The sequence below is a fragment of the Peromyscus californicus genome, unplaced genomic scaffold (genome assembly GCF_007827085.1).
Source record: "Peromyscus californicus insignis strain IS unplaced genomic scaffold, ASM782708v3 Scaffold_18__1_contigs__length_77618521, whole genome shotgun sequence".
Classification (NCBI taxonomy): Eukaryota; Metazoa; Chordata; class Mammalia; order Rodentia; family Cricetidae; genus Peromyscus; species Peromyscus californicus.
In genome coordinates this window covers 49,898,188-49,920,764 of record NW_026294480.1, presented here as the reverse complement: position 1 = coordinate 49,920,764, position 22,577 = coordinate 49,898,188, and the positions used below count along the sequence as shown (strand labels likewise).

Here is a 22,577-nt window from a genome sequence, read left to right as displayed (position 1 = left end):
TCAGATGGCTTCATGCCAGAAAAATTCCTCATTGTGCTTTTCTCCTACAGAAGCCTCACTGGGAGCACTTATGCTCTACTGTGTGTCTCTTTCATGACGTGGTTAGGGTCCGCTACCGTATTCTCAGCATGGCAAGTTAGAGTACTTCTGTTTTAGAGATCAAGACATTTTTAAATACAGTTAATCTTTTTAACTCTGTCAAATAACGACAGCTTAAAAATTCCTCATGGAAAGCCAAAATGATTGCATACACATGTACTCAAGACATCCATGGAATCAGAAACAGGAAAACCAGTATGAGTTCAAGGCCAGCCTGAGCTGCACAGTGAGAACTTGTCTCCAAAAAACTCAGTCATTATTCTTAGAAAACTAATTTTTAAAAAAAAATGGAAAATTGTACTGCAAAGAAAAAAGATTTAAGACCTGACAGCCAGGTCTTAGAAAGCAGAGACTGATGGATCTTTGTAAGTTTGAGGCCAGCCAAAGCTACATAGTAAGACTCTCAAAAAAAAAAAAAAAAAAAAACCAGCCAAAAAGAAAACTTAACAACAGATGAGATTATAGGTAATGAAAGTGAATCTAACTAATCAGAGGATTTTGGCATTTTCTATTATTTAATGTTAAACTATGTGGTATGTGATTATTTAACCTTTTGGTTATATCATGGTCATCTTTTCCCTATGGGTTTGGTTTGGTTCCTGTTTTGAGACAGGGTCTCACTGTGCTAGTCCTGAGCAGCCTGGAATTCACTGTGTAGACCAGGTTGGCCTGAAATCGGAGGTCTGCCTGCCTCTGTGTTCTGGGTGCAGGAATCAAAGGCATGCTCCACCGTATGCTGCCTCGTGTAGGTTTTATTTACGCATGGGATACTTACCAGCAAATGGATATGACTGAAGTTTGCCTTTTTTGTTTCTATCTGTAGTGGATCAAAATATTTAAACATGCGGTTGCCGGATGCATCATATCACTTTTGTGGTTTTTTGGCCTTACTCTTTGTGGACCACTAAGGTAAATAAAGATATGTATTTTCACCATGTGTTTACATTTCTCCATTTGTTCTGTATTTCCTTTCTAGAATTGGTATGTGCACATATGTGGAGGTCAGAGGACTGGCAGGAGTCAGCTCCCCCTGTCCACCATGTGGGTCTTGGGCATCAGGCTTGACAGCAAATAGCTTTACTCACAGAGCCATCTCCCTGGCCCTTGTTCCCTATTTTACATCAAAGATTTACTTGCTCAATTGTTTCTGTCACTTTATAGCATTGAATACATTTCAACATAGAAGAACAGGTTTAGTCTGTAGAGTAGTTCTTGGGTAAATACCATTACTATAGTTGTTAATGATCTAGCATGATATTTTATTTGTTAGAATCCAAAAAATTACAGAGAAGCTAAAACATCTGAAATGGGAAATGAAATAAACAATAAAGATGAGAGTCTTGAAGAGTGCTCATTTTCCTCTTAACCCTGCAAATACCCTCAATGAACTCAGGCTTCAGAGTCGTGTGTGGTCATGAGACTACAGGTGTGGTGGATGAAGTAGGCTGCCTCTTGGCTTCCTCTTAGAACCGTGACCTCTGCATATGGGCCAGTCTGGGGAGGAAGTGCTTTAAAGTAAGATACTGTAACGTGCTGCTCAGCGTGAGAATTTGTTTTTGTTATTTGGGTTTGTTGTTGTTTGTTTGTTTGTTGTTTGTTTATACTCTAAAAGGTATTAGCAAGAGAGTATAAAGAAAGGTACCTTGCCTTTGGTTCGGAAGAAGTGTGGAGCCATAAGGGCTGAAATGAAGGAAGTTGTAAAGGATCCCAATCAGAATAGCAAGGTGAACAGTGTAGAAAGAGAGGAAAGAAAGGCCTCTTGTGGCGAGTGCAATCCCTTTGGGGCTGGGATTTCTTTGGCTTATTCGCCCGGTGCTTTTCAGCCGCAATGTGTAGCAGCCACGCCCTAGAGGGATGGGAAAGTTGGATGAATTTCTCAACTTGAGTGTAGCCTTGTCAGTGTATGCTTGACGATAACTGAGTGCTGTTATCAGTCGTTGTATTTTAACTTCTTATTCAGGAAAGTATGTTTTAGTTCATATTACTAAGTCCCTGTCCCTTTGCCCTAAGATAGGGATGGAAAGGGAAAATACTGGTTATTTGGTCATGTGCTTCCTGCCTAGTACCCTTTCCCATTACCCACACTGCCCTTGTCTTGTCTCTTTTACGGACCCCAGGGTGCTTTTTAGTGTCTGCTCAGCTGGGCACAGTGATGCTCCGGAATGTCTTACTTTAGGTTAGTGTTGCCATGTTGATGCATTCACTTCTTAAATTAGACTCTTCCAAAGATGATCAAAACTAAAGTTATATGTAATCCGTGCACTTTATTGCAGACTTGGGGAAAGAAGAAAAAGGAAACATTTAACAGAGCTGGGAATGGGTTAGCGTTTAGATCTCTAGGACTCCATTTCATCGGTTTTGGTCTGTTCTGGGATTGAATCTAGACAGTCTCTACCACTGAACTGTATCTCTCCAAAAGAGTCGGGTTGGGTTTGGTTGGGGTGTTTTTTTGGTTTGGTTGTTTGGTTGTTTGGGTTTGGTTTGGTTTGGTTTGTTTTTACAGAGTCTCACTATGTAGCTCTCACTGATGGACCTGGAGCTCACTCTGTAAGCTAGACTAGCCTCAAACTCCAAGCAACCCACCTGCCTCTGCCTCCCAAATGATGTGACTAAAGACGTGTGCCACCACACTCAACCTCTTAATTTTTTTTTTTTTTTTTTTTTTTTTTTGGTTTTTCAAGACAGGGTTTCTCTGTGTAGCTTTGCGCCTTTCCTGGGACTCACTTGGTAGCCCAGGCTGGCCTCGAACTCACAGAGATCCGCCTGGCTCTGCCTCCCGAGTGCTGGGATTAAAGGCGTGCGCCACCACCGCCCGGCCAACCTCTTAATTTTTTAATGAAGGGTTTTCACATAAAATACAGTAAATATAGATGAAAAAAGTTTTTAATTTATTTTTTACTTTTATGTATGTGGGTGCTCATGGAGGCCAGATGAGGATGTCATTTCCTCTGGAACTGCCTGACATGAGTGCTTAGAACTGAATCTGAGCCCTCCGAAGAGCAACAAATGACCTGAACTGCTAAGCTGCCTTTCTAGCTCCTGTTTGTTTTTATTGTAGATATAAGTGTGTGCACCTGAGTGCTTGTGAGTGCACCACATGCATTTGGGCACCTGACGAAGTCAGGAAGGGGGTCAGATACCCTGAAACTAGAGTTCCAGGTGGCTGTGTGCTATTATGTGGGTGCTTGAACCCAGGTCCTCTGTAAGAGCAGTAAGCTCGCTTAACCAAGAGACATCTCTGCAGCCTGACACAAATATATTTTAAAAATAATAATTCAGTTCCTGATCTGGGAAGCCTTTCTTCTTCTGGGCATGGTAGCACACACCTATAATCCCAGCACTCAGGAGGCAGAGGCAGGTGGATCTCTCTGATTTTGAGGCCTGCCTGCGAGTTCTAGGGCAGCCAGGGCTACACAGAGAAACCCTGTCTTCAAAATAATCCAAAATAATGATGTGGAGAACTATAGAGGAAGATACCTAGAGTCAACCTCTAGCCTCCATACACACACACACACACACACACACACGCGCATGCACACGCATGCACACACACACATACACATCATATATATCCACACAGAAATCTGGGCCAGCAGGATGACTGAGAGAGGAAATGTACATGCTGTGCAGGCCCAGCATGCTGAAGTAGATTTCCAGATCCTGAGGGGAGGAGAAAACAGTCCTGAAGGTTTTCCTCCATCCTGTCTTCCCGCCCCTCAAACTGTGATGATAAATAACTTTTTAACAATGATATATTTCTTTTTTTTTTAATAATTTATTTAACTTTATTTTATGTGCGTTAGTATGAATGTATCAGGTCCCCTGGACCTGGAGTTACAGACAGTTGTGAACTGCCATGTGGGTGCTGGAAATTGAACCTGGGTCCTCTGGAAGAACAACAATCAGTGCTCTTACCCACTGAGCTATCTCTCCAGCCCCTATATTTTCAAAACATGATATTTGTTAAATGACATAATTCTAAGATTGAAGATTATTATTGCTGGATATTCATAACCTCATTCTTTCTAAGGCAGTTAATACCAAAATATCTTTCAAGGGAATTGTCCATATTTATTTTTCTCATGTTTTGTGAAACCAAGGGCTTTTCTTTTCTCTTGCTCTGAATTCATGCTTCCTGGAAAAGGTCAGATGCATTCCTGAGTGGTGTTTTGTTTTTGTAGGACTTTGCTGCTGTTTGAGCACAGTGATATTGTCGTTATCTCACTGCTCAGTGTTTTGTTCACTAGCTCCGGAGGAGGACCAGCAAAGGTAGGTTTTCCATCATTGTTACTTAGAAATTGAAAGTGCAGGTGGTTTGGGTTTTTTTTGTTTTTGGTTTTTTTGGAGCTGAGGATCGAACCCAGGGCCTTGTGCTTGCTAGGCAAGCACTCTACCACTGAGCTAAATCCCCAACCCCTAAAGTGCAGGTGTTAAACATTGTTCATAGCAAAAAACAATCATATCTTTTACCATTTATAATAATGAAGAGACTTAATGCTAACTTAACATTTTTCTTACAAAAATACTTTTCTGCTCTTCTATTGATGTGATTATAGTTTCTTAGGGAGTTGTAAAAATAGTACAGATGTACTTTCTAGTCAGTTTTTCCCAAAGGAACCTTAGAGGTTGATATTAGTATAACCCATGATATATGTAGGTAGAGTTTTCCCATCCTGCAGCTCTCAAGTAATCACTCACAGGTTTGTATTAATTACAAATGGTCAGCCAATAGCTCAGGCTGGTTACTAACTAACTTACATTTTAATTAACCCATTTCTCTTAATCTATATATTGCCATGTTACTCATGACTTTACCTGTCCTCCAGCATGTCTTGCTCCCTCTGTCTCCAAGTGACTACCATGACTCCGCCCTCCTTCTTCCCATCATTCTCTATTTGGCTTTCCCACTTAACTTCCTGTCAGCTTTTTATTAACCAGTGAGAGTAATACATACTCACAGTGTACAGAAGGATTTTTCCATAGCAGCTATAATCCTTTATTCTGGTCTTAGCAGTGTTTCACGTGATTGTGTAAGCACCTCTACAACCAAGGTGGAGAGCTGGCATCACCAGCAAAGAGCTCCTTCATGTGGTGCCCACAGCCCTCTCTGCCTTATTCTTGTGTTTATAGGAAAAGCCTGTGAGCTTGCTGTGTTTGTCTACTGAACAATGACCCAGTGCTCTACCATTAGTCATCCCTATCCATCAGACGTAATTTAAGTATTACTGACTTTGGAAAACTGAGTTGTCAGTCTGCCGTCCAAATGTTAGAGCTAGCACTACACTGCTTCCACTCTACCAGATTAAAATATTCCTACGCATGGCACCACGCTGTTTTCTGATTCCACAGCACTTGCCTTCCCCTCCCCACCACACACAATAAGTAAGTATAATTTTTAACAAATATGAGAGACTTTGAGGCTAGCCTATACTACATAGTGAGACTGTCTTTAAAAACAAAAAGAAAGGGCAGTAGAGAAAGGGAGAAAGAAAATTTTAGTTGTGTAGATTTTTTTTTTATGTATATTGCCTTTGGCCATAATGCCACCACACTAAGAATTTATCAAGTGCAATGATAATCATATAATGAACAGACTAATGTCTTCATTTAGAATTTTTACTTACTGGAAGTATTATAGTTCCATTACTAAGTATGTACATGATATTCCTATATGTAAATGTATGAGATAGTACATGTAAGTGTAAATATTACATAGAAATACTTGTAAGTCTCCAGATAACAAATTACAGTAAGAATGTGAGGGCTGGAGAGATGGCTCAGAGGTTAAGAGCACTGACTACTCTTCCAGAGGTCCCAAGTTTAATTCCCAGCATCCACATGGTGGCTCACAACCATCTGTAATGAGATCTGGTGCCCTCTTCTGGCCTGCAGTCACATCTGCTGTATACGTAATAAATAAATCTTTAAAAAAAAAGAATATGAGGTTTTTATGTCTAACACTCTGAAATATTTCTTTAAACTAGGCTTATATATTTTCTCTATAACTTTCTTATATCCAAATCCTTTTCCTGCAATGAAAACATAAACTTAAAAAGTTTGTCAGGAAGCTGGGTGATGATGGTGCACGCCTTTAATCCCAGCACTCAGGAGGCAGAGGCAGGTGGATCTCTGAGTTGGAGGACAACCAGGGCTACACGGAGAAACTCTATCTCTAAAAACTGAGAAAAAAAAAAAAGATTTTATCAGGGCATTGGAGATATGGCCAAGTGGGTAAGAGCACTTGGTGTGAAAGCAAGGACCCGAGTTCAGGTCCCCAGCACCCATGTGAAAACCAGGCCTGGCTGTGTGCCTGTAACCCCAATGAGAAACCCTATCTCAAAAAATAGGGTAGAAGGATAAAGATGGCTCGGTGGTTAAGAGGACTGGAGTTTGGTTTACAGCAACCCCTCTGGGTGGCTTACAACTGCTTGTAACTCCAACTCCTGAGGATGTGACACCCTCTTCTGGTCTCTGAGGACACCTACGTTTATGTGTGCAATTCTCACACACATGCACATAGTTAAAGAAACAAAATGTTTAAACAAGTAGAGAGCAATAGAAACAACGAAGCAGATGGCTTCCTCACGCCTGCACGCAGTCGGTACACACATCCTGCGCGCAGTCAGTACACACATCCACCATACACATCCTCAACATGCACCCTTCACTGTCGTAGGAACGACTTAATCTTTCCAGCATGGCTTCGGGGACCTTTCTCCCTAGAGGAACACTAGCTAGACCATTCTGTTTCTTAAATGTTACAGAATACAATACAACTCTACTAATTACTGTTCCTTAGCTACTTGGGGCTTTTCAACCAGAAATTAAGAAGCTATGTCTATAAACCTTAATAGTTTGTTCATATTAATATGCCTAGTCACATTCAGAAGGACATGCATTGCTAACATTATATGTTGTAAATGCTCTAAAAATACTCTGCAGAATTTATATCTGTTGCTTACTATTTATTATATTATAAACTTAGGTAAAGATGGTAATGTCAAGTGTTATTTTTCACTAAATATTGATAGATTTTTTTAAACATTCTTGTCAAACCATGCTTGGTGGTGCATGCCTGTTACCTAGCATCAGGTGGCTGAGGCAGGAGGATTGTGAGTACAAGACCAGCCTTGGCTGCATAGTGAAATCATGTCTCAGAAAAATAGAAGGGACAAAAACCTTTTCCACTAGCATTTGTGTGGTTATCATTCTAAGAATTAACCTTTTAAAAAAGCCAAAAAAGCAAAACTTTGTATATTTCTTCTCTTTCAGACAAGGGGGGCTGCTTTTTTCATTATTGCTGTGATCTGTTTATTGCTTTTCGACAATGATGATCTCATGGCTAAGATGGCTGAACACCGTATCCTTTTGCACTAGACTGGAGGTACCGAAGTCTGGGAGAAAAGTAAAAGCTGGCCGAATGGGAAAAGGAGGAAAGAAGTAAACTCAGCGGTCACAAGTGACACTTTCATTGATTTCATGTTGACATCATTAATCACTATTCAAATAAATAGTAAAATTATTCCAAGTTGAATATTGTAGGATATCCTCAGTATTTTTCTACAGTGTTCCTATTTTTAGAATGTCCTGATGCTAGAAGACAACAAAACATTAAATTGCTTTGCCCTAGTTTTTACTGTCTTTCCCAGAATTACTCTTGCCAGCTCAGTCTATACTCTTTCTTGAACCCAGCTCTCTAGTCAAGAGTGTCTCCTCTCTGCTCTATGACCTGCCTTTTTCTTTTCCAGCCATACACCTCTGTCTACTCTCTTCTACAGTGTTCAAAGTACCAGTTTCCCTGAGTAGGTTCATGAGTAAACGAATAACAGTTTACTTTGTTAGACTGAGGTGGGGCAGAAAAAGCTCCAGATTGCTTCTGATCCATCTACGCCTGTCTGCTGCTCGCTTGGCTGGGCCATGTGTGGTCAGCAATAGAAAGAAGACAAGTTCAAGCCTGATTTCACAGACTGACCTGAAGGTGCAACCTCAATTCCATCAGACCGGAGCAGACCAAGAAGATACCTTGCCTAGCCATGCATCTTCTGGAGGCTAGGAAAGAACATGTCGTCACTGTCTTAGCACAGTCATAGTTGGGGACAGCAGTATGCATAGCACAGAAGCCAGGCACGGTAGCACACCCTTAAAAGCCTGTCACTTGGGAGGCAGGGCAGGAGTATCTCTGGCTGTGTTTGAAGGCTCTGGCTCAAAAGTCAAGAGTGGGGGGAAAGGGAAGGAAAATGAAAGAACCATAGACCATTCCTATGTATATCTATATCTATAGATAGATAGATAGATAGATAGATAGATAGATAGATAGATATAGATATAGATATAATTTTTTTTTAAGAATTAAACTGAATTGTTTTGTTTTCAAAAGTACCATGTTACTAAGGGTAGTTGAATTGGCATACCCAGACTAGTTTGTCTTCAAAACAAACTAAAGTAGCCAAACTTTCAACAGAACTTTAGCTTTGGGAGCTGAGATTTTAAGTATTTTCCTTTACTCCAGTTTCTTTAGCTGAAGGACATCATGACAGTGCTCTGACTCACATGCTTTATACAGCCATTGCCTTCTTAGGTGTAGCAGATCACAAGGTATGTTCTTCTCTTTGTTACAAATATGATTGAAAGGTCCCAGCATCTGTAACTTGGGGGGGTGGGAGACAGGACCTCATGTAACCCAGGCTATCCTAGAACTTGATATGTAGCCAAGGATGACTTTGAGCTCTTGATTCTCCTACCTCTACCTTTAGGCATATGCCACCACAGAAATTATAATTTTTAAATTTCATTTATACCTAGTACATGCCTTTACTCTTAGCACTGAGGAGGCTGAGGTAAGAGAATCTCCAATTTAAGGCCAGCCTGGGCTACATCATCAGTACTGCCCCAAAAATATATTTAAACTAGTTTATCTCGGGACTGGAAAGATGGTCTGAAAATTTCATAAATAAATGTATAATTCTTTTATTTATACACTTATTTACAAAAATGTATAAATCTTTAATCTGGGATTAAAGGCTTGCGCCACCACCGCCCGGCAATAAATGTATAAATCTTTACAGAGTTTTGAATATGATAGTATGTATGTTTTTAATGAGACTTTACTCATTTGGCTTGTAGGGTGGAGTACTCCTGCTGGTGCTGGCTTTGTGTTGTAAAGTTGGTTTTCATACAGCTTCCAAAAAGCTCTCTATGGATGTTGGTGGACCTAAGCGCCTGCAGGCCTTATCCCAGCTTGTCTCTGTGTTTCTCTTGTGCCCATGGGTGATTGTTCTTTCTGTAACAACTGAGGTAAGAGTGAAAAGAAAAATTTATTTGAGGTTGAAAGTGGCTTAAATTAGCCTTGCTTTTTTTTTGGGTTTTTTTTTTTTTTTTTTTTAGTTAATTTTATTGTTTATAAAAATGTAAGTCAGTACTGTTACCTTTGCATATACTTCACATTCCTATGGCCCAAACGAATTCGTGAAGAAAACTCAGTAGTCTTGATCTCAAAGATTTTAGCTCCTTAGTATTTATAAAATTCAGCAGGAGTTTTGTTGTTAGTGCCCTGGAGAATACTAGGGAAATGTACGAATATTTTGTGACTCTTACATGTTGGCATTTTGTGCATCATACTGAGTCATGAGTATTTGTTTATGTATAAGATGACCAACAGAAACATCTTGTGAAATCTGAGCCTTCTCCCCGTGGAATACTGATCGTATGCTGTGTTGTTTGTTTCTGTTTCTAGAGTAAAGTGGAGTCTTGGTTCTCTCTCATCGTGCCTTTCACCACAGTTATCTTTTTTGTCATGATCCTGGATTTCTACATGGATTCCCTTTGTTCCATCAAAATGGACGTTTCCAAGTGTGCCCGCTATGGATCCTTTCCCATTTTTATTAGTGCTCTCCTGTTTGGAAATTTCTGGACACATCCAATAACAGACCAACTCCGAGCTGTCAACAGAGCTGCACACCAGGGGAGCACAGAGCATGTCTTGTCTGGAGGAGTGGTAGTGAGTGCTGTCTTCTTCATTTTGTGTAAGCATTTACCCTTGCTTTTGTTTTCATTCGTCTGTTGTTGTGGTTTCTGGTGTCGAAGCCTTCAGTTTAGAGGTGCGTTAGTACTTGCTGACAGTGGCCAGGTTGGTGGCTTAAATGTTGAAGACTTGTGTAATATTCTCTTTTTTCTCTTTGTAGCGGCCAACATCCTGTCATCTCCCTCTAAAAGAGGCCAGAAAGGTACTCTTATTGGATATTCTCCTGAAGGAACACCACTCTATCACTTCGTGGGTGATGCTTTTCAGCATAGCTCTCAGTCCGTCCCTAGGTTTATTAAGGAATCACTAAAACAGATTCTGGAGGAGAGTGACTCTAGGCAGATCTTTTACTTCTTGTGCTTGAATCTGGTAAGATTTTTAAATATTACTGGTATATTTTTAAAGCACAATGTTTTTATTTTGACGGGATGTATAATTTTAGTACTTTGAAAGTTACTGACAAAAATGGGCTAAAATTTACATTTTTTTTCTTATTAGTAGCAAGGATCCTATCAGATGAGGCAAACAGTCTTTGCAGTGTTGTGGAAATGCTGGTTTAGTGTGCTGTTTTCAGTCACTACTGCAGTAGCTCGTAAGAGGTGGTGCTGCCTCTGCCGTAGGATGTCAGTGCATAGCACTGATGCTGGCGTTCTAGAGCCTTGCCTTCTAGTTTATAAAATGGATATGGCTGATATCTTAGTTCTTATGAAATACAGTTTCCAATGTAAGTGGCAGTTAGGTAGAGTTTTAGACACATCTTCAAAGACAGTTTGGGTGATTAAAGGTTAAATTCTTATGGTTAAAAATCTCATAATTCCCTGTTGTAATGTATCCTCAACATGCTCCTCCCATAATGTTTTAAACCTTTTTAGCTTTTTACCTTTGTGGAGCTGTTCTATGGCGTGTTAACCAATAGTCTAGGCCTGATCTCAGACGGATTCCACATGCTCTTTGACTGCTCAGCTTTGGTCATGGGCCTCTTTGCTGCCCTGATGAGTCGATGGAAAGCAACCCGGATTTTCTCCTATGGGTAGGTATGCTATCAGAGCACTCGATTTCTTTGGTGCGGTGCAGAGTCCATTTCAGAAACAAAATTATATTACTTCCAATAGAGATAATGTCAAAAGTCACTTTTATTTCATTTAAAGTTAATGGGGAATGGGAGCTACACATTTGATTAATACTGAATGGCAGTCAGCTCAATATTATTCTTCCTAACACACCTGTTTAGAAGCAAAGAGGAAAAAATACCACCTAAATCATTTGTGTTTCTATTCAGCATGTTTCTTTGAGGGCATGAAATATTCATGGCCATTTACATCTTTTTGTTAAAAATATATTTAAAATTTGAAGTGATTATATGAAAATATCCTCCCATTATGCCAGGAGTTCAAATGTCAAAATCTCTTTTTCATACAAGGTGTTTTAGTAAGACTTAACTCTAGCTGGGTGGTGGTGGCACACACTGTTAACTCAAAGAAACCCTGTCTCAAGGGGGGTAAAAAACCTACCTTAAATAACCCACCTCTTATTGATTGCTTATATTTTGGAATTCTTGTGCTCGTGTGTGTGAGTGTGTGTGAGTGTGTGTGTGTGTGTGTGTGTTGAATGTTTGGCTACTTGTATGTGTGTGTACCATATGCATGCCTGCTGCCCACAGAGGCCAGAAGAGGCAGTCAGATGCTGTGGAACTGGACTTACAGACAGTTTGCAGCTGCTGTGTGGGTTCTGGGAATCAAACTTGGGTCCTCTGCAAAAGCACCAAGTGCTCATAACTTCTGAGCTATCTCTCCAGACCCAGTTGAAAAGTGGATGAACCAAAAACACAAATAATTTTCGTACAGAACAGAATGTGTGCCATGAGAGGTGTGGAACACATCAGAAATTTAGAGAGGGAGAGATTATTTGTTACTACAAAATTAGACAAGGCTTTTTGTAAGAAGGGTTTTGTATGTACAAAATTTCAATAAATATATGTTTGGAATGACTTTGGAACATAAATAATATTTTTAAGTTTTGACAGTCTTACATTATTATTTACTTAGTAGTGTGAAAACCTGGAGTTGTTTCCTCACTTATTATTGCAAGTTTATAATGTTTATATTTTTAAGGTACTGGTTTTTCTTTTCTAAAAAGTATTCTGTGTTTTCAGGTATGGCCGAATAGAAATCCTCTCTGGATTTATTAATGGACTTTTCCTGATAGTGATAGCTTTCTTTGTGTTTATGGAATCAGTGGCTAGATTGATTGATCCTCCGGAACTAGACACGAACATGTTGACAGTAAGTCTTTTTCTCAGCTGTTCCACACCAAGGCTTAACTAGTTGTAGCTGTTGACCTAGGGTAGTTTTCATTTTGTTTAAATCGACAGAATGTCCATTCTGCTACATTGGCTCCCTTATGCACTGCTTCATTTTCTGTGATTTGTTTGGTTTTTGTTGTTGTTGTTGTTGTTGTATCGAGTTTCTCTGTGTAAACGGCCCTGGCTGTCCTGGAACTCACTTTGTGGATCAGGCTGGCCTTGAACTCACAGAGATCTACCTGCCTCTGCCTCCCAAGTGCTGGGATTAAAGGAGTGTACCACCACTGCCCAGCATCATTTTCTGTGATTTTTGGTAACTACTTTACCATGGTGTATTAAATGAGAAATTTCTTTAACAAATAAATCCTAAAGTTTTAAGTTATTTTTAAGCAGGCTATGGTGATACATGCCTTTAATCCCAGCACTTCAGAGATAGTCAAGAGGACCCTAGCTATTTTATCACATTGCATTGTTTTGTTGGTTTTTTGAGACAGGGTTTCTCCTTGGTAACTCTGTCCTGGAACTTACTTTGTAGAGCAGGCTGGCCTCGAACTCACAGAGATCCACCTGCCTCTGCCTCCCGAGTGCTGGGATTAAAGGGATACACCACCACCGCCCGGCTTACATTGCATTGTTATAATAGTTCTACTTTATCACTGTTGTTGTTAGTCTCCTACTGTGCCTGACTTATACTTTATCATAAGTATGTATAGGTAGAACACAGCATATGTGGATGGATTTGGTACCATCCATGGCTTCAGGCACACATTGGGGTCTTAAAACATATGCCCCAACAATAAACAGACTATTGTGTTTACATTATTACTGCAGGCTTTTAGAAATTAATCCTGCTGGGTGGTGGTGGCAGGCTATTACACAGAGAAACCCTGACTCAAAAAACCAAAAAAATAAAAGAAAGAAGGAAATTAATCCTTTTCTCAAATACCTTGGACAAATATTAGGTTATATTATAAAACATACAGGTTTCTTTATGACCTAATGTTTTCTTCCAGGACTGTATTTTTAAACACCTGAAGGTACAATGTTAGAGATAAAATCAGAAGAATAAAAATTGTATGGCTCTTCCCCAATAGAGGATATGACTCTTGTAACAACTTTTCCTTCTTCCTGTACCCCGGCCCTATACATGTTGTTTCTTGTAGCTGACACATGCCTCCTTCACTCCGCCCTCCTGTTTCCTTTGAGATGTTGCTTGCATGTCTCTTCTGTTAGGATGCTTTCCTTTGACCCAGGCCTCCGCTTCACTGTCTCCCAGGGTCTCAGCATCCCTGTTGGATCTTATGCGTTCTCCTGTTAGCATCTGACTGGGGTTGCTGTTTAGTCAGTCATTCTTCCACAACTAAGATGTGTTTTAGATGTTGAATTGTGTATCATTAACTCTTTAATGCTGGCAATTGAGTGTTTTACTATGTGTATGGGTGTTTTGCCCAAATGTATATCTATATACCATGTAATATACCTAGTGCCCCTGGAGGCCAGAGAGAGCATGGGATCCCCTGGAACTGGAGTTATAAATGGTTGTGAGCTACCAAGTAGCTGCTAGGAAACAGACCTAGGTCCCCTGGAAGAGCAGCCAGTGCTCTTAACTGCTGAGCCATCTCTCCAACCCTCTAGTACCTGACCTATAGTAGAAATCTATATCTCAAATCACTGAACGCAGTTTGGAGTTTTGGTTCAGTTGTACCAAGGATGTGCCTGTCTGTCTATTTTGAGACAGAGTCTCACAATGTAGCCCTGGCTCACCTGGAATTCGCAGAGATCCACCAGCCTCTGCCTCCTGAGTACTGGGATTAAAGGTGTGTACCACCATGTACTGCCAGAATTTGCCATTCTCTATCACTAGAGTGAATTCAGATACTTGTACCAGTTTTTTCTGGTATTTGAAAATTAAAATGATCCCTACCAAAATTTTTTACTCAGGGAACTTAATGAAGTTTACTATGAAGTTTTTAAACTATAAGTAGAAAGATATACAGCTATGTAATAACTTCTAAGTAGCGAGTTTGTTTTCTAAGGTTCAAATTAAAGCTTGCCTTTCTCCTTTCTGCTAGCCAGTCTCCATTGGAGGGCTGATAGTAAACCTTATTGGGATCTGTGCCTTTAGCCATGCCCACAGCCATGGCCATGGCACTTCTCCAGGAAATTGCCACTCTTCCGATCATGGCCATTCCCACCACACTCACGGACACGGTGATCACGGTCACAGCCACGGCTTCACAGGCGGAGGCATGAATGCAAACATGAGGGGTGAGTCTTTAGGGAGTCCTGGCTCCTTGTTTTTACTGAATACTGGTCTTCTGCTGTCACTGCTCTAGAGGTGGTGGGACCTGGGGAAATGGAGCCAGTAATGAGGCCCAGACAGTTTACACTCTGAGGGTTAAAACAGGTCACACAAGTAAAGTCCTCACGAGTTCAAGCTGTAGACAATCACAAGGACAAGCCGCACATGGCAAAAACATGCGTTTCCATAGAGGCATGTAAAGGATAGTTTAAACATTTAATTGAATAACAGCAGCAAGCAATAATGAGTCATCTGAAGTCAACTCACTCCTGCACCTGGGAAGAACACAAAAACAATTCTATGTTTTGAAGAAACTGAGGTCACAAGACTTTTTTGTCTTGTTTTCCTTGAGTTTTCTCAGAAACATTCAGAATTCTCCTCACACAACTCCATTCATGGACCACGTTTTGAAATTCTGGTACAATTATTACTTAGGATTTTTGTTGTGGTTTTGTTGTTCTGTTTATTTGTTTTGTTTTTGGAGACAGGGTTTCTCTAAGTAGGTTGGCTGTCCTGGAACTCGTTCTGTAGACAGGGTGGCCTGCCTCTCCCTCCCAAATGCCGGGAGTAAAGGCATAAGCATACTGCCTGGCTTATTCAGGATTTTGTTTTTTAAAGGAGAATGCTAAGAATATAGCTCATTAAAGGATACTTGCGTATCATGCCTAAGACTCCCAACACTAAAGGAGGAGAGAAGCAGGGACTATAAAATGCAACAATGTAGATAAACCTGGAGGGCATGATGCTCAGCGAAATAAGTTCATCACAGAAAGACAGTTTTCTCAAAGTTCTACTTACACATAATGAAACTCGTAGACTCAGCATGGAGTGGTAGCTAGGGAGGAATGTAAGGACAGTCATTGGTCATTCGGCCTAAAGTTCCCATTAGTGAGTAGTTCTGAAGATCCACAGTCTGTGGAACCTTGTACCTGTAGGTACAATAATGTATCATACAATGAAGAGTAGGGAAGAGGACCAATCTTGTGTTGTGTTCATTCCACAATAAAGCCATTTAAAAAGCGAAAATGAAAGGGCTAGAGAGATGTATCTCAGTTGTATAGCACTTAGCTGCCTACCATACTTAGCCTTTGCTTATCAGCACCATAGAACAAAACAGGAAATACACGGTGCATAAATGTCCATGTTTAAATACATTGCTGTAGTTATAGTCTTTCATATATAGAGAGAAGAATATTTTGGTTGCAAGGGAAACACTTGAGTATTCCATTAATAAACTTTCATGACTGACAAAGCAAGAAATGTTTGTTGTACTATAAAAATAATTGGGCTGTATTAATAATCTCTTTTGGTATTGAATTTTTATGCCAGTTAGTAATTTGGGTAATGTCAAAACTTGGCTCAAGCCAGGTTTCGGTGGTGGCACAGGCTTTTAATTCCAGCACTCGGGAGGTGGAGGCAGGCAGATCCCTGTGAGTTTGAAGCCAGCCTGATCTACAGAGTGAGATCCAGGACAGACTCCAAAGCTACACAGAGAAACCCTGTCTCAAAAAAAAAAAAAACTCAGTTTTGTTTTGTTTTTGTGTTTGGTTCTTTGGTGGGGTTTTTGTTTTGTTTTTTGGTTTTTTGGGGGTTTTTTTGGCAAGGAGTAGGGAGGGGGTTTGAGCAGGGTTTCTCTGTGTAGCCCTGACTGTTCTGGAACTCACTTTGTGAATTATAAACTCCACCAGCCTCTGCCCCCACAAGTGCTCGGACTGAAGACTTGTTTCACCACTGCCCAGCACTAAAAATAGGTTTTTTTTAACTAGTTATATTACTTTTTTAAAGACAAGATCTTACTGTGTAACATAAGATAGCTTTGAAATATATACATATTTTTTTAAAGACAGGGTCTTGCTATGTAGCTCTGGCTGTCCTGGAACTCTCAAAGACCTGCCTTACCTTTTCCTCTTGAGTGCTGGGATTAAAGGTGTGAGCCACCATGCCTGGCAATAGATAAAATTAAAAAAAGGTTGGGGGGCTCATCAGTAGAGCTCTTGCCACCACGTGAAAGGCCCTGTGTGCAGGGGGATGAAAACAAACTTCCTTCAAGGATGGTTTAGGAAGCCTTCACAGACAAGTACTGTGTTAGGACCTAGCACAGTACTGTGTCATCCTGGCCTGCATCCTTAGGTGTCTGTCCTCTCATTCCTTGACAGTACCCATGCTTTAGTCACTGAAGGGCCAGCCACTAGCAAGCTGCCTGGTACTGATAGGGGTCAGCAGTACTGCTAGAATGGGTAAAAGAGCTGAACTAGATGAACTTTCGTTGCTTACGTCCTTAACATTTCGTTTGTAGGTGTATTTCTCCATGTTTTGGCAGACACACTGGGCAGCATTGGTGTGATTGTTTCCACAGTTCTTATAGAGCAGTTTGGATGGTTTATTGCCGATCCCCTGTGTTCTCTTTTTATTGCTGTGTTAATATTTCTCAGTGTTATCCCACTGATTAAAGACGCCTGTCAAGTCTTACTTCTGAGACTACCACCTGAATATGAAAAAGAACTACATATTGCTTTAGAAAAGGTAATTTCTTCACTACTTTATCCTTTAAAAATAGCACTTAAAGTTGAATAAATTGCCCTAGCAAGTAATAAGCAAGATATAAATGAATATAACACAGTTTAACTTAAAGAACATAAGTAAAATAGATCGGGGCTTAGTGGCTTAAGTTTGTAATCTCAGTTGCCCTGGAGAGTGTGATAAGATGACCATTAAGGCCAGCCTGGGTAACTTAAAGTGAGACTGTTAGAAAATAAAAAGAGCTGAGGATATATATAGTCCAGTGATAGAGTACATACCTACATATCCAGACTCTAAACTCAACCCAGGACTACAGGAAAGGGGGAGGGGCAGAGGGAGAAGGAGAAAGGGGTGAGACATGACAGAGCACAGTCACCAGAAGAAATGGAAGGATTCTGTGTGATCTCAGTTCAGTTGTTTGTCATTAGAATTTTGTTTGTGGTTTCTTTTTGTCTCTTTTCAGTATTACTTAGCATACATGAGCAGGAAATGGTGGAAGATGTGATCCCAGCACTTGAGGGACGAGGATCAGAAGTTCAAGGCTATCTTGAGCTACACGACCCTGTTTCAAAAAGAAAAAAAGAGGCAGGAAGCTAGGGAGATGAATCTTCCCTTCAGTTTTAGGGGATCTGACACCTTCACATGATATACATGCAGACAAAACATAAATGCACATGAAATAAAAATGAGTTATGAACAACAAAATAAAACTTGAAGGGGTTGGAAAGATGGCTCAGCAGTTAAGAGCACTGGCTGCTTTTCCAGAGGACCCAGGTTCAATTCCCAGCACCCACATGGCTGCTCCCAACAGTCTGTGTAACTTCAGTTTCAGAGGCTCCAACACCCTCTTCTGGCCTCTGAACACCACATGGTGCACTGACACATGCAGGCAAAACACCCATACATATAAAAGAAAAACAAAAATAAATACTTTAAAAATGAAAATAACAAAAAAATGTTTGATAAGCTTTCCCCATTTAATATATTGAAGAAATATTTATGCATTTGAGGGGGGCGGTGTTTCAAGACAGAGTTTCTCTGTCTAATAGCCCTGGCTGTCCTGGAACTCACTTTGTAGACCAGGCTGGCCTCGAACTCACAGAGATCCATCTGCCTCTGCTTCCTGAGTGCCGGGATCAAAGGCATGCGCCACCACACCCAGCTACATTTATGCATTTTAATGGCAATGCAATATTACATTTAGTGAGCCAGTTTTCTGTAGTTGATAATTTAGTCAACCCTCTGTTGTTGAAAACTGGGGCTAACTTTTAAATCCGTTATGTTTGTAACAGTGTGTATGTGCACACGTTATCAGTGTAAAGGAAGCTATAGTTCAGTAAATATGCTCAGTTAATGTTTAGAATAGGCGAAATAGGTTCTCTGTGTCTTGAATAGCTTATTACAAACTGTCTGTATCTTTTTTATTTCTCTGGCCTCACCATGATTCCTAGATCAAGTAATCTGTATATACTTTATAAAACTCACTTGTACCACCTCTCCGCTTACTTCACAGATACAGAAAATTGAAGGATTAATATCATACCGAGACCCTCATTTTTGGCGCCACTCGGCCAATATTATAGCAGGAACAATTCATATACAGGTGACCTCTGATGTGCTGGAACAAAGGATTGTACAGCAGGTAATTTTTGTTTATGATAATTCATTTATAAAATTTTATACACTATATGGCTTAGTAGTCATTTACTCTTTTAAATTATTATCTTGCTGGACATGATGGTGCTTGCCTTTAATCCCAACACTCAGGGACGCAGAAGCAGGCAGAACTCCATGAGTTCCAGGCCAGCATCTCAAAACCCTGTCTCAAGAAGAAATGTACTAACTTAATTATTCTAAATTCTTTAATTTTCTGAATTTTTTAACAGGTTACAGGAATACTTAAAGATGCTGGAGTAAACAACTTAACAATCCAAGTGGAAAAGGAGGCATACTTTCAACATATGTCTGGCCTAAGTACTGGGTTTCATGATGTTCTGGCCATGACAAAGCAAATGGAGTCCATGAAATACTGTAAAGATGGTACTTACATCATGTGACATGACAGTGGAGGTGAATGGCAGAGTTTACAGACAGAATGGAAGTTGCACATAATTGTACAAAACCTTTTAAAGCTCCCTACTGTTGGATTGAGGAGTCTTTTTTAAAGAAAATTGAAATGCAGAATGAAGCATTAATTGTACAAGAAAACTATTTGTTACTGTTTGAATTATGTATATAAGAATCTTAAATATGAATGAACATGATGTAATTGTATCACATCATCTTCAGAAATGGACACATAATGATGGATTCTGGTGAAGACCAAAATTTTTTCTGTGCATTTACTTTCTATCAGAAAGCAACTCTACTGTAAATATGTATTTACATGTTTATTACAAAGACCCAGATGAAGTTTTTAGTCGATTTTTTGCATATCTGAAGGACAAAATGGGAATAAAATTCTATATTTATGGATTTTCTGTATATAAAACTGGTTTCTAATTATAACTTAAGTCCATTAAGTAAAGCTGTATTTCCACTTGAAATGTAAATTATTCAAGAGAAATTTAAACCACTGATTTGAGATAAACAATGAGAATAGAGAACTATAACATAGTTCTTGATGTATTACAAGACTTACCCACTCCGTTAAATAAATCTTTTTTTATTTTGGTAGTATTTGCAGATGAATAATTGATTAGGGTAAAGAACTTACACTAAGTTGTCGTGTTGTTTGCTGTCCTCTTGCACTTCCAAAGTAGAGTATCCTGCCGTCTTGTATGCATCTGCTCTCCCAAGACACTCTCAGGCTGCTGCCCAGCAATCCTGACTCTCCTTCCTGCCCCTTGCCCCGCAGTTGCGCAACAGGAACATAATTACCAGCTCAGCATCGCCTTCTCCCTCTGTGGTTATAACAGTTTTCTAATTTCTGGGGAAACGTACACATGTAAAAAATAACAGAGTAGTTTTTTCAGGATTTTAAATGAAACTTGCACATGGCTTTTGGACACTATGAAAGCGAAATATCCTATAATTACTTTCTATAGTATGTCTACCATATTTTCATTTCTATTTTTTTCCCTTTCTTATTTATTCTTCTCTCATATATTACATCCTGGCTGCAGGTTCCCTCCTCCCCCGCCTCTTCTCTCCCCTAGAACTCCACCCATTTCTCTTCAGAAGAGAGCAGACCTTTCAGGGATACAACCAAACATGGCATAGCAAGTTATAAGTACCAGGTGGTGGTGGCGCACACCCTTAATCACAGCACTCAGGAGGCAGAGGCAGGCAGATCTCTGAGTTCCAGGCCAGCCTGGTCTGCAGAGTGAGTTCCAGGACAGGTTCCAAAGCTACACAGAGAAACCCTGTCTCGGAAAAAAAAAAAAAAAAAAAAAAAAAGTTTAAGTTACAATAAGACTAGGTACATACCATCTTATCAAGGCTGGACAAGGCAACCCAGTAGGAGAATTTCCAGTTTTTAACTGAATGTATAAGCTAAAGAAACATTATGATAAATGTGCAGTTTTATGACTACCAAAGAATGTTGTCCAGTGCAAACTTTTGAATATTTTCATTACAGTAGGAATTTTGATTAAGTAGGATGATTTAGAATAGGTACTGTTTTCCTATCATGGTGGCAGACATTTTAAACCATATTTTGTCTTACCAATTTTAATATATGAGGGGTTTTAGCTTCTCTTTGCCTGTTTTGGTCCAGAATTTTCAGCACATATTAAAATCTTAAGTGGTGGGGCTGGAGAGCTATCTCAGCAGTTAAGAGTACCAGCTGTTCTTCCAAAGGACCTGGCCAGCATCCTACACAGCAGCTCACATTCATCCCTAACTCCGGTTGAGGGGGTCCAATGCCCGCTTTTGTTCCTAGGACACTGTATGCATGTGATACGCTGACACACACACTGGTAAAACATCCATGCACAGATAGATACATTGATGGATAGATTGACAGACAGATCAGACAGACAGACAGACACATGAGATTGTTTTCTAAAAACAGGATTTCTTGGTGTAGCCCTGGCTGACATTGAACTCTGTAGGTAAGGCTGGACTGGCACTCAGAGATCCACCTGCCTCTGCCTCCAGAGTGCTGGAATTAAAGGCAAGTGCCACTACCATCTAGCAAAAAAATTTTAAGTTAAAGAAGTCTTGAGTGATGAAAAAGTAATTATATGTCTAGTGCTTTATTATTTTTCCCCAACATTTTTAATTATTTGAGAATTTCATGCAATGCACCCAATCACACTTCTCATTCCTTCCCAGCCCACCCTTGTGGCCCCCCCCCAAGAAAAAAAATACACCAAGTCCAATTTGTGTTTCCCATAGACTACCATTGGAGCATGGTCAAACTCCCAGTGGCCAGCCTCTTAAAGACAACTGAGTCCTTCCCCACCCCTACCCCAGCCAGAAGCCATCAACTGTGAAGAGCTATATTTCACATGTTTATCACAGTTTTTAAGGACTCTCTTCAATAGCTCCCTGTCTGGACTGTTTTTGTTGAGGTGGAAAGGCACAAAGCTACACAGAGAAATCCTGTCTCGAAAAAACAAAACAAAAAAATTGGGAAAAAAGGAAAAAAAATATATGCTAGACAGTGGTGGCGCACACCTTTAATACTAGCACTCGGGAGGCAGAGCTCTGTGAGTTCGAGGCCAGCCTGGGATCCTGTAACTTGGAATGGAAGTGTGTGGGGAGGGCCCTACTGAAGCTGACAACTTTGAACCCTCAGATTTTCAAGGCTCGATCTCACCTGAAGAAGTAATCATACTACCCTCAGCTCCACCCGACATCTTAGAGGGTAGGGGTCATTATTATAGGAGGTTGGAGGCCAGGTTGAGATAACACTCAGAGGTCCGGATGTCCTCAGTGGTGTGAGATACAATTTGGTGTAGATGGTAGTGATTGGTATCCTGTCACAATGCTATCTGTATGTTAAGGGCCTGCATTCTAGAAGATCCCAGTCATAACAGAAAGCTGAGTAATACAGGGTCAAAGACACTTGGCAAATTTAAAACAAGAGTCTATGAGTAAGAGTAAAACAGTCACAGTGGCTAGAAGTGCCACCATAGGGTGATTTCAAGAAGACTAATAAGTATGACAATAGTGACTATGAGGTTGAGAAGGAACATTATCCATCCAGTCTAGGGCCCAGCAATGTAATGTAAGGGAGTAAACATGGGGTTCATAACTCAATGTAAGCAAATACCCCAGACTCTGGCCACTTGTTGGGGGAGGTATTTAAAGATAAGTTTCATGGGGGCTGGAGAGATGGCTCAGCAGTTAAGAGCACTGGCTGCTCTTCCAGAGGTCCTGAGTTC

The 22,577-nt window shown here is 40.2% G+C and overlaps 1 protein-coding gene across 2 annotated transcripts in view; it reads left to right on the top strand.

Annotated features, from left to right (window-relative positions):
• Slc30a5 (solute carrier family 30 member 5) overlaps positions 1 to 19,923 on the top strand; it is a 28,285-nt gene extending 8,362 nt beyond the window's left edge. For both annotated transcript variants that reach the window (XM_052743370.1, XM_052743369.1), the window contains exons 4-16: positions 923 to 1,008; positions 4,281 to 4,368; positions 7,372 to 7,459; positions 8,618 to 8,694; positions 9,223 to 9,393; positions 9,833 to 10,121; positions 10,281 to 10,489; positions 10,993 to 11,150; positions 12,273 to 12,402; positions 14,495 to 14,690; positions 17,021 to 17,247; positions 18,758 to 18,886; positions 19,131 to 19,923. In XM_052743370.1, coding sequence (XP_052599330.1) covers positions 923 to 1,008; positions 4,281 to 4,368; positions 7,372 to 7,459; positions 8,618 to 8,694; positions 9,223 to 9,393; positions 9,833 to 10,121; positions 10,281 to 10,489; positions 10,993 to 11,150; positions 12,273 to 12,402; positions 14,495 to 14,690; positions 17,021 to 17,247; positions 18,758 to 18,886; positions 19,131 to 19,301 — 2,019 coding nt within the window. In that variant the 3' untranslated portion in view covers positions 19,302 to 19,923. The remainder of the gene's footprint in view (positions 1 to 922; positions 1,009 to 4,280; positions 4,369 to 7,371; positions 7,460 to 8,617; positions 8,695 to 9,222; positions 9,394 to 9,832; positions 10,122 to 10,280; positions 10,490 to 10,992; positions 11,151 to 12,272; positions 12,403 to 14,494; positions 14,691 to 17,020; positions 17,248 to 18,757; positions 18,887 to 19,130) is intronic.
• Positions 19,924 to 22,577: the final 2,654 nt, after the last annotated feature.